Genomic DNA, 14,351 nt, shown 5'->3' with positions numbered 1-14,351 from the left:
ATACTCAATTAGTTCGCCGCGCTTCATGAAGCCCGGTGGTGTTGTGGTAGATGCTTTGCCTCGTGTACATGAAGGCACGGGTTCGTATCCTCGCCGAGCCCAGCCATATCATAAATTGTTTTTTTTTTTTTTTTGTGTAAATTAATTAATTATTTTATTTTTACTTTTTTTTTTTCAATTTTTTGTTTTTATAATTTTTTTTGCGTTCATGCAAGTGGTGAACAGCCTGATACAATTATACAAGGTAGTCCTCTCGGCAAAATCCATAGTCCCCTAATTTAACTTTGTCAAGTAAGTGTGAGTGAAACGGCTACATTGTGCTTCAGTTTGACAAGCAGGCACGCACTAAAAATAAGGGACCAAAACCGAACGCCTTCGGCAAGCCGAGTGGACTACCTTGTATAATTGTATCATGGTGAGCAGCAAAATACCCTAACACGCGTATGTACACGCGCATGTGTGAAAATTTAACGACACAATTATCTGAATAAGGAACATTATTAATATTGCACCTATGAATTCTTTAATTTAATTATTACAAACGAAAAATTATGGTTTAAATGAAAATTAAAGAAAATAAAATAATAATGCTTTACAAGTCTGATATACCCTTCTGCTATTGTAAAGTGTATAAAGCCCGATAAACTGAAAATTGCCAGCTGTGAACAAATTCCCAATTTGGGAACACGACGAATATTAAAAACGAAGACGAAAGCCGAAAGCAGCAGTTCGTCGTGTTTCTATTTTTAGATTTTCCCTTTTTACCCCGACCGACCGCATCATGAAGCTCGAAACAGAAACGAAAAATTTTTTGTATGGGATGCAACATCTTGATATTCTATAGTCTTTGCCTAAACTTAATTTACTTAGCATAATCATCTATGTTATATATAGGATCTATTTGATTTATTTTAGAAATATCTATAAATTTTCGAGCAGGTCTCCCAAACACTAATTCGTATGGGCAATAATTATGCGTGACTGATGGTGTAGTGTTGAAACAATAGGTGAAATATTTCAACCATATGTCCCAATCACTTTTGTCACTTGAAATATATGAACGGACATATTCGTTAAACGTTCGGTGACTGCGTTCAATAGTCCCTAAGGTTTGATGGTGGTGTGCAGTCGATGAAATGTTGTCAATTTTCATATATTTGCATAAGTCTCTTATTATACTGTTTTTATACTCTGTGCCCATGTCTGTTAGAATAACCTTCATTGGGCCGTAAACGAGTATAAAGTTTTCAGTTGCGCTTTTATTCGGAATCGGTACTGTTACTAAGTATTTAGTTAAATCACAAATAATTGTGACTGCGTATTCGTTTCCCTCCTCCGAGCGCGGTAATGGGCCAATAGTATCAATTAATACTGTGTCAAAAGCTGATGTAGGTGTCTCGGTAATGGTCATTGGTGTTTTTGTATGAGTGATTGTCTTAGATTTTTGACAGGTCTGACATGTTTTTACGTATTTGGTGACTACTTTTGTCATGTTAGGCCAATAGTAATGTCGCCTTATGTTTAATAATGTTCTTGTTATTCCTGAATGGCCTCCCTCGATTGGATCGTCATGAAATTTTTTTAAGATTTCTCTTATACTTTTTTCATTGGTTTTGTCTACTATGGTCACCTCAGAACGTAGCGCTATTTGTACTTTTTGTAATGTACGGTTGCCCATTTCTTTAAATTCTCGTAATAATACTGACTTTAGAATCAGTGCGCTGGGTGCCATTTGGAATTGTTTTATGTTTTGCACTCCGGCCTGTATCTCAAGCCTTTGGAAAAATTGTTTTAAATCAATTTTTCCATTAGAGTACAAATCATCAATTCCAAATTGTGAAATTATTCGGTTTCCTCGTTTAAACAAACACTTATGTTTGACGAATTTAAGTTTCACATATTTCCTGATGTCATTGTTATTGACAACGTCGTAGACTCTGGGCTCTTGAAGCTCTTGCTTCTGCAAGGGTTCCTTTTCTGATTTCTGATCCTGGTTTTTACGAGTTTCTGACCTAGTTGTAATTTTCATTACCTGTCTGTTTATTGACTTTAGGTCATTTATTGTGATCCTGGACAGCGCGTCCGCCACACAATTATTTTTCCCCTTGAGGTATTCCGCAGTAAAATCGTATATTTCTAAATCTAGCCTCATTCTTGTTAATTTTGAACTAGGGTCTTTCATTGAAAAAAAATAAATTAATGGTCGATGGTCTGTTTTTACTATAAAATGTCTCCCATATACGTATGGTCTGAAATATTTTATGGCCCAATGGATGGCTGCTAATTCTTGCTCAGTGGTTGACTTGTTGGATTCTCCTTTCGTGAACGATCGAGACGCATATGCAATTGGTAGGTGCGCGCCCCCATGTTCCTGCGTAAGTACTGCTCCGCAAGCGTATTTGCTAGCATCTGTTGTTATACAAAATTCTTTGTTGAAATCTGGGTATTGTAAGAGTTTTGGGCTCATTAAGGCCCCTTTTAAATAATTAAATGCATCATTACAATCTTAATTCCATTCGAAGTGGGCATTTTTCTTGCAAAGTTTTGTTATATGCCTAGAGTAATCTGCAAAATTTTTTATGAATCTTCTATAGTAATTACAGAATGCTACGAATCTACGCGCCTCATCTGAGTTTTTGGGCACTGGATAATTTTTGATTGCTTCGTATTTGTTTTCATCTGGTAATATACCCTTGTCTGTGCACCTATGACCCAGATATGTAACTTCGTGCATAAAAAATGAACATTTTTCTGGGTGAAGTTTTAAGTTAAATTTACGGCATAACTGAAATACTTTTGTTAAATTTTTAAACATATGTTGTTCGGAGCATCCTATGACTACTAGATCGTCCATGTATAGGAACGCCTGTGATGGTTCGAGACCGGAAAATGCTAAGGTCATCATTCTCATGAATGAATTTGGTGCCACTTTTAGTCCGTTCGGCAATCTCGTATAACGAAATGAACCTTTATTTGTAGAGAATGATGTAAGGTTTCTAGACCTTTCGGACAACTCTATTTGGTGAAATCCGGACATAAGGTCCAAGCAAGAAAAGTATTTAGCCCGTCCTAACTGATCTAATATATCTTCTATGCGTGGTAAAGGAAATTTGTCAGCTAATAATTTTTTGTTTATTTGTCTATAGTCAACCACTAGTCTCCATCGTTTTTCTGTTGAATTTGGTAGACATTTTTTTGGAACCAACAATAATGGACTGTTATATTCTGAAATTGAAGGTTCGACTATACCATCCTTTATTAATTTGTCAACCTGTTTGTTTATTTCTGGCTTTTCACTTTCTGCATTTCTATAATTTTTTATATATACTGGTGTTTTATCGCTTAAACGAAGTTGTTGTTTATAAAAATTGTTAGCTGATATCGGTTCCGATTCAAGACCGAATATATCACTATAAGTTGTACACAGTTCTGATAATTTTGTTTGGAATTGAGAGGGGAAACTTAGTTTTTTCAATACTTCTTTTGTTCTATCATTACTGTACTTGGGTTTGAGTACCTTGGGCTTTTGTATATCATAGTTTTCTAGCGACTCGAATTTTATTGTGTTAACATTTAAACTAATTGTTTCGGAGTTTGTATTTAAAAATCGGACTGTTGCACAACCCGTGTTAACTAATGTGCTCGGAACCAGCACACCTTTAAATGGTTCTCGACTCGGAATAAAAACGGACGATTCTTTTGAGTTAATTTTCACTGTTCTAATTACTACTGCTCTAGATGGCAGTAAGAGAGTATTTTCGGAAACCGAATTGTGCATTGGAATTTGTATTGAAAAAGTCAGGTTATTAGGTCTTAATACTAAAGAACCCTGTGAGTCTTGAAAATCTAAAATGCAATTGAACTCTTTAATGAAATCTATCCCCAGAATGCCATCGCATGGAATCGGAAAATCAGGTGGAACTATTTGAAAATCGTGTGGTATAATGACATTTTTTGTTTTAAGCTCCACTAGCGCTAAACCCAAGGATTTTATAGAACCTTGTCCAATTCCCGTTATATTCGAAATTTTAGAACTGTCTAATCGGGGTACTCTTGATTACGTTGTTTGAGTAATGAAATCTCGGCTCCCGTATCTACTAACAATTTTAAGTTTGTGTTGGTTTTTTCATTTTTAACTTTTATGAAAAAACTGAGGCTGATATTGATTTTATATATTTTTACTGTTCTTCTTCTACCGTCAAGGGGTCCTCCTCGTTTTTTTGTGTGACCCTAACACTCCGATTAGAGTTATTTCCGCGGTTTGAGGAGTTTTGGACTCCTTGCGGCGTGGTGTTGTTGTGATAATAGCCACGGTTATTGTAATTACCACGTCCACCACCACGGTTTCCTCTGCCCCGGTATGTATTATTTCCTCGGGAATTGTTATGGTAATACCGATTATTATAAAATAATACGGCGTTTGACTGTCCTGTTGCTTCGGTACAACTGTTTGACAAATTTAGTTACGGCTTCGTTCATGTTTGTGAACGTTCCCGCCTGCATGATAAGTTTAACCTTATCGATTGAGCAGTTTGTTGTCATTGCTTTTACTGCATTTTGGGTGCTATATTTAGATGCTAATTCTAATGATAAACCATCGTTTATATAAGCCCCTTGTAATGCTCTGGTCAAATCTTCTACTTCTTTAGCATATGCATTTGCCGTTTTGTTTTTCTGCTGTAAATTCATAAGTTTGGCTGATAAAACTTCAACCGACTCCCCTTTGACTGATTTACTCAGCTTTGCCACAATTGTTGCTATTGTGTTTTCCTCTCCAATAAGGTTGCGAGCATGTCCTTTTAATTTTGTCTTTATTAATTGGACTGCCGTGTTTTCATATGACTCCTTTATTCCATCTACAAGCTCCAAGGCATCTATGAAACTCCGTAGATTTTCTGCTTTGCCATCAAACTCAGGAATGAGTGAAGCCGCAGTTTTTAAGAATTGGACATTGGTTTGGGCCATTGTTGTCTCTTCCAAGTCCTCAGCTATGTTATTAATGTTAGCTGGATCCACCTTTACTTCTGTTTTGCAGACTTCTAATGGCCTTTCGAGCCCTAAGAAATCTTCACAGGTATCTTCCTTAAAAATATCAGCCAACGAATTATCGTGGACGTCTGTGTTGGCAATTGTTATATTTGCCTCTATTGGTTCTTTAAAGTTCTCTGGTGTATGGAAAACAATCTCATACTTTTCGAGAGCTTTTCTTACAATAGATATAATCTGATTATGTATAAGTATTACTTGACTTTCATGACAAGTAGATACTGATTCTCGACTTACTGCTATCGCTCTTCTTACTTTGTTGGCGTTAATGGTAATTTCGCCCAAATGTTTTTCGAGCGTTTCTTTCCTTATGTGTGTATTTTTATTAACACACTTATAACTTCTCAAAATCTAGGTCTTTTTATTAGCCAAGAATTTTTCTAGTCTTAACCATTGGCTACTCATTAGCCTGATTAGCAATATTTAGGCTGATTTTGAATTGTATATTTCCTGCCAGCATTTCGTTGCGGTCTAGGACAGATTCAACTTTCACTTGAGGAATAGTTGATAGTATTATTGCCTTTTGTGTGCTTGAGCAGCTTATCAATGGTGAAAACCGTAAGCCAAACTCTTCCATGTACTTATATTCAAAATCATATATTGTCATCGGCTTATTATATTTTCCTAAAATGAACTGATTTCTGTTAACGAACTCTGGGTGTTCTACAATTACTCTCTCTAAAGCCTCCTTAGTTGTAGACATTTCCCTATACCGCTATGATAAAATATTTCCCTTAGTTTTAAAAGTTTGTATTTCATTTCCTCATGTAAGCAAAGATATGTAATATATATATATATATATATATATATATTTTTTTTTAAATATTTATATATGCATATATAATCGTTTTATTAATTTTCGTGAAGAATATTTTTGAGTTGTTCTCTTTTTTTTGTTTTTTTTAAATTGTGTCGAGGTCTTGTGCTTGGCTCATGTGTTCTTTATACAAATGTTCCTTTTGATAAATTTTTTATAAATGTAATGCACTTTAAGCACTACTTGTATCAATAGAGCTACAGTTATTATTATTAAAAGAATATACATGGAGTTAAAAAGAGGAGTGTTGTCGACAATGACATTGTTCACGACATTAGCCGTATTGTCTTTTATTTCTTCCTCTTTTGAGCTCCACAGACCCATTTTTGCTTTATAATGTGATCAATTATTTTTTTTTTTTTTTTTTGTGAGTAGGGGGAATAAGCTGTTTAGTAAACCTATAAATGATGAGGTTATTAGGTGCACAACTTTTAGTTTACATATCGGCAATATTCAAGTTACAATAGCTTTACTTATATTAAGTTTACACCAAAAGTTGTGTGTTAGTACATGAGTTTATGTGAAAAAAATAAGTTGTTAATGAGCTTAATTAGCGCACCCCGCGTAAACGCGTTGCAAGTGCTAAAAAAATCAAGCGGTGAACTAATTACTTAGTCCGCTTCTTCTTCTCCCGGTGGAGAAGGCAATTTAATTCCTTTAGTCGCTGTTTTAATTTTTCCTGGTTGGTTTGGGGTCTTCCTTCCTTCAAGTCCCCGATGATCACCGCCCGCTCTTTGAGTAGTTTCGCTCGCTTGCCTCCCCTTTGTTTTTTTTTTGGGGTGTAGTTTTCGGTATTTGCGTTAACCGGTTGTCCCTGTCCTGGGCTCGCTGACGCTCCCTCGCTGCTTGCCTTGCTTTATATTCGGCAATGGTCAAAGGTCTTGGTCCATCCTTCGGCTGTGTTTCCAGTGCCTCTTGAAGTGAGGGCTTGTCTTTTTGGGGTACGGGTGTACCATCCATACTTTTCCAACGGTGACACAGCCAGCGGATATTGCTTGCCGTACTAATACTCGTCTTTTAAATCCAAGATCGTTGGCATAGTGGGCGGTCCTGCCTACCATGCGTTGTAAATGGTTCTTTGCGTTTTTTTTTTTTTTTTGTAATGATTAATTGTTTTTCTGTTTTATTTCAGATTTTTGTTGTCAGTGGATATCATTATTGTTCGTTTTTTTTTTTTTAATTCACTTTCTCATTTATTCTTTAGTATCGTTCATTTAGTACTTGACAAAAAAAAATATTCCGTGTCCTGTCACGGTCGCCATGTACAATTAGATTGTAAGATCGATACAAATTATAACACTGTGCCGTTGTGAGTGGTATTCTGAACTGAACTTTATTCTCAAACATATATTCTTAAAGGCTGAAAACTGAAGTGAGCAGCGATAGGAGTATATACTTGCATTGGCATATTTTCCTTATGTTTATATATACCACGAGACGGCTGGCTTTAAGTGTTAGTTGGTGTGAAGGCCAGTCGTCTCCGTGGGAATGCATGGTCAGCATTTTAGGGCCGGCTCGCTGGCCGGACACTTGAGAAGGAATGTGTTAGTTTGTATGGGCATATACAATGTATGTATTTATGTAATTAAAATATGAATTGAAATCATTTGCATGTGCCCATACAACGAATATATATTTATGTAATTAAAATGGAATTAAAATTATATACTCCGCTCGCTACAGTAGATTGCAGCTTTAAAAATAACATATTAACATTTAAAATCGATATCTCAAATAGTTTTTGAGTTATAGCAATTTTAAGAGCAGCCACGGAGAAGGCCAGAATCACTGCAGCAGTTAAGGCCCTTTTTTAGCGCCGTTGGAGATCGGCTCTAACTTAAAAAATATTTAAATTTTTTTCTTTAAAAATTTCACTGTATATTCTTAAAACATATATAAATATATTTTTTGAAAATTTTGAAATAATTGATCAAGTAGTTTTTTTTAATAAAAATTCACAAAAATCACCTTTTTTTTGGCCGTCACACTAGTTGTGCCCCTTAAGGTACAAAAATATATAAAAAGAACCACAGTTCAGTTTATTCTTTCCTTAAAAAGCGTAAAATGCCAGCTTTTTACACAGCATTCACAAGGTTTTGATACTTTTGACAATTTAAATGCTTTTATATTGTAAAAATATTACAAATTTAAAACATGTACCCTGGTTAGCATAATTGTATTGACAATATTGGTTGCTATATTTTATTACTTTTTATAACTTTAGTTCCACTCAAAAAATTTGGTTTATTTAGAAGTCTATGTAAGTTGTACATAAGTGGTTAAAAATAACCAATAATCCCATTTAAATCTTCCACAAAAGTCTACTATTTTGTATTCGCCAGAAAAAACATACCAACTAGTGTATATACTATTTAACTATTTGACTATACCATATAATATAACGCTATACAGACCCAATTTTGCGATACAATATAAAGTAATTCTGAACATATGTATATTAAATGTACCAAAAACCAAATTTACGAAGTTTTGCAGACTTTCTTTGTGTTTTCCCAATAAAGAAGTTCCGTGTTGGGTATACATCCTTTGGTTTTGCTATAGCATTCAATGTTCTTATCAGACCCGGATCTTTGGATTTTGCTTGAGGTAAAGAAAATCTAAAATAGGTAAACAAAAGAAATAAATTAAGTTTATGGAACACTCAACTGGGACAATTAATTCAAATGAACAGGTACATGCATGAGTATGAAATTTATTCAAAATCTTCAGACCAAATTTAAAGAATTTATTTAGAAGCAGATTGGTCAACAGTGTAATAAACTAACCAGTACAATAAGCAATTCAAACTGCAAATTTGCAAATTTAAAGACCACTTTTTTTACATCACATGTTTGTAATGTCACGAAGTACACTTGCGTGCAAATAATGTTAATTGAACTTTTAAAGCCCACTTTTACGTTCTTAATTTAGGTAACTATGTCGTCCATTTTTTTTTTTAATCTTTGAAAATATAAAAGCAAGAACATTAGAATTTAAATAATTAAATAACCCTCTTGGCCACACCCACAAACCCCGAAATTCGGAGAGACCCGAAGATTTGATGAAAGACAATTCAATTAATAAAGAAAATTAATTTGCAAAACACTTTTAGTAAGTACGTAGCGGAGAGTCTTTAAGCCGGGCTTTTAAAATAAAAAAAATATTAAACATTCTTATTATTTAGACATACAATAGTTAAAATAAATCATAAATATTACCGAGCCTAAAGTCATGCCATCCAATACTGTGACAAATCGCTCCATTGTTTACGTGTTTTTCTTTTCATCTCATGTAATACCTCTTGCAAGATGATTTCCGTACAAAGTGGATATTTTATTTAATGCTGAGGGACATGCCAAGAACTAAGATATACGGAAGTGCCACAGAAGTCTCGGCAGAGTTTTTACAGAGTGAAGGCGATTGAACGTCGCCGCTCTGTAAAAACAAAATGCAGTAACATTCTTTTTTGTATTCGTTTTTACAGTAAAACAACGAAGTGTTTCATTTTATATTTCGTAGGCGATTTAAATTGCTTTAAATAAAATCTTGCTTTCTTTTCAGATCTGAAATTAATGATTATTTGTTTAAAATGTAAAAAAAAAACAATCTTTTCTATAAGGGTGTTCTGTCTTGGGCACGGGCAGTCCCGCACATATCGATTTGGTAGGTTGAACCTACAAATTTAACTGAGCACTTTTAGGTAGCAACCAGAGATAAACAAATCAGTTCGGTACTTTGTTGTATAGAAAACTATTGGCTGAGTTATAAAAAGCTATTTTTCCTGTTCCGAAATGACCTCCTCGGTATGTTAAAATCTCGGGACGTTGCCGTAGGCATCTGCGACACATGGATATATATACAAACTTTCTTGTGTGGTCATTCTGAACCAGAAGGACCACAATATCTCGTGCTCTGCTTATAATAAAAATCAAAACACTTCTTGATATATAGGTAGTTTAGGGATTGCTTATTTATTTATTCCTTATCCCTAATGCTATAAAAACAAATTTGTACACAAAATAAAACACTCAAATTTTACCGTCAAATACCACTGAATATATCATAGCTTATAAAAAAACACTTTAGTAAACAAAAGATTTTTTCTTATTTTCAATAAACTTTCTTGTAATAAAGTTGATGCTGGTATTCGTGGGGCTTAAAATATATTCTTCACTGCGCGGTAAACGTCTGACTTAAGTTGTAAAACCCCTGTTATGATCTACCAAAAGTTTTATTATATTCCACACTAATAAACCCGTACAGCAGTTTGTTTCTTATCTAGAAATATTGTAAATCACTCGTGTCTTGTTCTACTTTTACTCAAGAACGTTAAATCAATTGCCTCGAATTACCTTTGTCCAATGCCTAAGGGAGTTCGATTTTCAAAACAATATTATTTCTGCGTAATAAAAATAGTCTTAAAAAATAAGCATATTCTCAAAGATAATCCCGGTACATTTATGTGAACTTTAGTTCAGCAATTTAAAAATGTATAGATTATTAATTTTTAACTTATACATGAAGGCAAATTTTAACATCGTAAACTACAAAATCACAGCAGTTTTTTTTATAAAAGAATAACTTAATAATATTGGTTTGATTTGATTAAAATTTTGATTAAATTTTTTGTAATATTCAAATGGATCAATTTACAGAGCATACGAACCACGTTACAAAAGTCTTAAGGTTAACAATATATAGAAAGAAAGTTGAGTTTATACTTTCCTTAAAAAGCGTAAAATGCGAACTTTACATAGCATTCACAAGGTTTTGATACTTTTGACAATTTAAATGCTTTTATATTGTAAAAATATTACGAATTTAAAACATGTACCCTGGTTGGCATAATTGTTTTGACGAGTCATTTTTATTAATTTAAAACCTGGCCAATGCTTAATTTTATTACTATTTATAACTTCAGGTCCACTCAAAAAATTTGGTTTACTTAAAAGTCTATGTACTTAAGTTGTACATAAATCAAATGAATTGTAGGTACACAAATCAAATCATAATCCCATTTAAATCTTTCACAAAAGTTTACTATTTTGTATTCGCCAGAAAAAACATGCCAACTAGTGTATACACTATTTAACTATACCATATAATATAACGCTATACAGACCCAATTGTGCGATACAATATAAAGTAATTCTGAACATATATTAAATGTACCAACAGCCAACTTCACGAAGTTTTGCAGACTTGCTCTGTGTTTTCCCAATAAACAAGTTCCGTGTTGGGTATATATCCTTTGGTTTTGCTATAGCTTTCAATGTTCTTATCGGACCCGGATCTTTGGATTTTGCTTGAGGTAAAGAAAGTCTAAAAAAAATTATACAAAAGAAATAAATTAATTTTATGGAGAACTGAACTAGGACAATGAATTCAAATGAACAGGTACATGAATGAGAATGAGAACTAACCAGTACAATAAGCAATTCAAACTGCAAATTTGCAAATTTAAAGACCACTTTTTTTTACATCACATGTTTGTAATGTCACGAAGTACACTTGCGTGCAAATAATGTTAATTGAACTTTTAAAGCCCACTTTTACGCTCTTAATTCAGGAAACTATGTCGTCCATCGGTCCGTATTTTTTTTTTTTTTAATCTTTGAAAATATAAAAGCAAGAACATTAGAATTTAAATAATTAAATAACCCTGATGCCCACACCCACAAACCCCGAAATTCGGAGAGACCTGAAGATTTAATGAAAGACAATTTAATTAATAAACAAAATTAATTTGCAAAATACTTTTAGTAAGTACGTAGCGGGGAGTCTTTAAGTCGGGCTTTTAAAATAAAAAAAAATGAAACATTCTTCTTATTAAGACTTATTTCCAAGCCCATAAACTGACAAATCGCTCCATTGTTTACGGGTTATTCTTTTCATCTCGTGTTATACCCCTTGCAAGATGATTTCCGTACAAAGTGGATATTGTGTTTAATGCTGGGGGACATGCCAAGAACTAAGATATTCCGAAGTGTCACAGAAGACTCGGCGGGTTTTTGTTTGAGCAGATTTTAAAACGTGCTCAGAGTTTTTACAGAGTGAAGGAGATTGAACGTCGCCGTTAACATTAATTTTTGCATTCGATTCGAAGTGTTTTATTTTATATTTCGTAAGCGATTGAAAATTAAAATTGAAATTGCTTTAAATAAAATCTTGCTTTCTTTTCAGATCTGAAATTAATGATTATTTGTTTAAAATGTAAAAAAAAAAACAATTTGTTGGGCACGGGCAGTCCCGCACATATCAATTTGGTAGGATGAGCCTACAAATTTATCTGAGCACTTTTAGGTAGCAAGCAGAGATAAACAAATCAGTTCGATACACTATATTGTATGGAAAACTATTTTTTGAGTTATAACAATACTTTTGTTCTTACATTAACTTTGTTTTCATATTTCGCATCTTTCTTGTTCCGAAATGCCCTCCTCGGTATATTAAATTCTCGGGACGTAGCGATATATGGATGTATAATATATATGTCGTAGAATAGTCACTTTGCCCACTGTATCTGTACGGCATAGAATAGTTGGTTTGACCACTGTACCAGTTTGTACACTTTTGAATTGGGAAACATTGTTCTAAGAAGGGCAACGAGTGGCGACTCAGTGTTCTAAGACTGAATACATTATAGGTTATAAAAAAACACTATAGCAAATAAAAGATTTTTTCTTATTTGTAATAAACTTCCTTGTAATAAAGTTGATGCTGGTATTCGTGGGGCTTAAAATATATTCTTCACTGCGCTGTAAACGTCTGACTTAAGTTGTAAAACCCCAGTTAGGATCTACCTAAATTTTTATTATATTCCACATTTGTTTCTTACCTAGAAATTTTGTATATAACTTGTGTTTTGTTCTACTTTTACTCAAGAACGTTAAATCGATTGCCTCGAATTACCTTTGTCCAATGCCTAAGGGAGTTCGATTTTCAAAACAATATTATTTCTGCGTAATAAAAATAGTCTTAAAAAATAAGTATATTCTCAAAGATAACCCCGTTACTTTTATGTGAACAGCAATTTAAAAATGTATAGATTATTAATTTCTAACTTATACATGAAGGCAAATTTTAACATCGTAAACTACGAAATCAATGCATTTTTCTATACCTTTGTATTATTATTTCAGTCAGAAGTTTTGCAAGTTTTTAAACTTATTTTTAACCAATAATAATTATTGAAAAAACAATATGCATTTATATTGACAACAAATACGAGAAACTTGTGATGCAGTGGTTTATTTCTTGGCAAGATTTAAATCGTGTGGTTTATTTCTTTGCAAGTTTTAGCGAAAAACGAAAATGAGAGTTACGCAATGCGTACGATAAGGAGTTCAATTTTCAACTAACTTTAATTTCATACAAATTCTCTTACATGCCAACCCAAAAGTAATGAGCGGGGAGAGCGGCGGCCGAATTAGCCTGAGCGAAAAGCTTTATAAAGCCCCGCTCCCGCGTTACACTTTAAATATAACTAAACAACGCCCCCTCTGAAGAGGCGACGTCCTTCAGGAGAATATTGGCAGTAGAGCCAGACGAGTCATCCGCCTAAATATTCCATCTGAAGTCCTGACGGCCGCCACTCTGACCTTCCCATCAGCGCCGACGTGCACCGCCACTACGCGCCCGATCCTCCACTACTGGGGCGGCAGATTGTCCTCGCCGACGACGAAGAGCGCTCCCACGTCGACGTTTCGGACCTCCTGGTTCCACTTTGGCCTCGTTTGCAGACTGGAGACGTACTCCTGAGCGACGAGACACTGTGCCATCTTCGCAGCAGGTCGGGCTGATCTGGTCCGGGAGTGCCGACGGTGGTGGAGCTACCAGAGGACCGCCGATCAGGAGATGCCCGGGGGTTAGGATTTCGCCGTCGCTGGGGTCGCTGCTTAGCGCTCCGGTGGGCCTTGAGTTCAGCACCGCCTCCACGCTGGCGAGGAGAGTTCCGAGCTCCTCCGCGATCAAGAGGTCGCGACCGACCGTTCGAAGGAACAGGTGCTTTGCAGACTTCACACCTGCTTCCCATAGACCGCCGAAGTGAGGTGTTCTGGGCGGTATGAACGCAAACTCGCATCCTTTTTTTGATGCGAATGCTTCTACACCGCCCCCTGCTCCTACAGACGGGCCCGGAACTCTCTCAGGTGACGATCTGCGCCGACGAAATTGGTCGCGTTGTCGCACCACACCTTCTCCGGAATCCCGCGACGACTCACGAACCTTTGAAAATCCAATAAAAATGCATCAGTGGAGTTTGGTCAGACACTAACTCTAAGTGGACCGCTTTGGACGCAAAACACACAAACAAGGCCACATATGACTTGTACGGTACTTTACCACGGATGTCGTGCAAAATGGCCCACAAAAATCGACGCCACAGATATTAAAAGGGCGGAGAGCTCGGAGTCTGTCTGATGGCAAGTTCCCCATAATTTGCGTCAAGAATTTCGGGTTGCATCGAAAGCAGCGCATGCACGAACGA

General features: G+C 35.2%; 1 protein-coding gene across 4 annotated transcripts in view; it reads right to left on the bottom strand.

Annotated features, from left to right (window-relative positions):
• Window positions 1-8,245: 8,245 nt before the first annotated feature.
• LOC108096154 (scavenger receptor class B member 1) overlaps window positions 8,246-14,351 on the bottom strand; it is a 95,817-nt gene continuing 89,711 nt past the window's right edge. For 3 of the 4 annotated variants that reach the window (XM_043207881.1, XM_017197553.1, XM_017197539.2), the window contains exon 10: window positions 9,812-11,185. In XM_043207881.1, the coding sequence (XP_043063816.1) occupies window positions 11,048-11,185 (138 nt within the window). In that variant the 3' untranslated portion in view covers window positions 9,812-11,047. Of the gene's footprint in view, window positions 8,482-9,811; window positions 11,186-14,351 lie in introns of those variants that run through there. The other variant, XM_043207882.1, reaches the window with a different exon arrangement.

Source organism: Drosophila ficusphila, unplaced genomic scaffold, assembly GCF_018152265.1.
Source record: "Drosophila ficusphila isolate 14025-0441.05 unplaced genomic scaffold, ASM1815226v1 contig_348, whole genome shotgun sequence".
Lineage (NCBI taxonomy): Eukaryota > Metazoa > Arthropoda > Insecta > Diptera > Drosophilidae > Drosophila > Drosophila ficusphila.
Note: the sequence above shows the minus strand (reverse complement) of the source record. Positions and strands in the feature narration are given on the sequence as shown.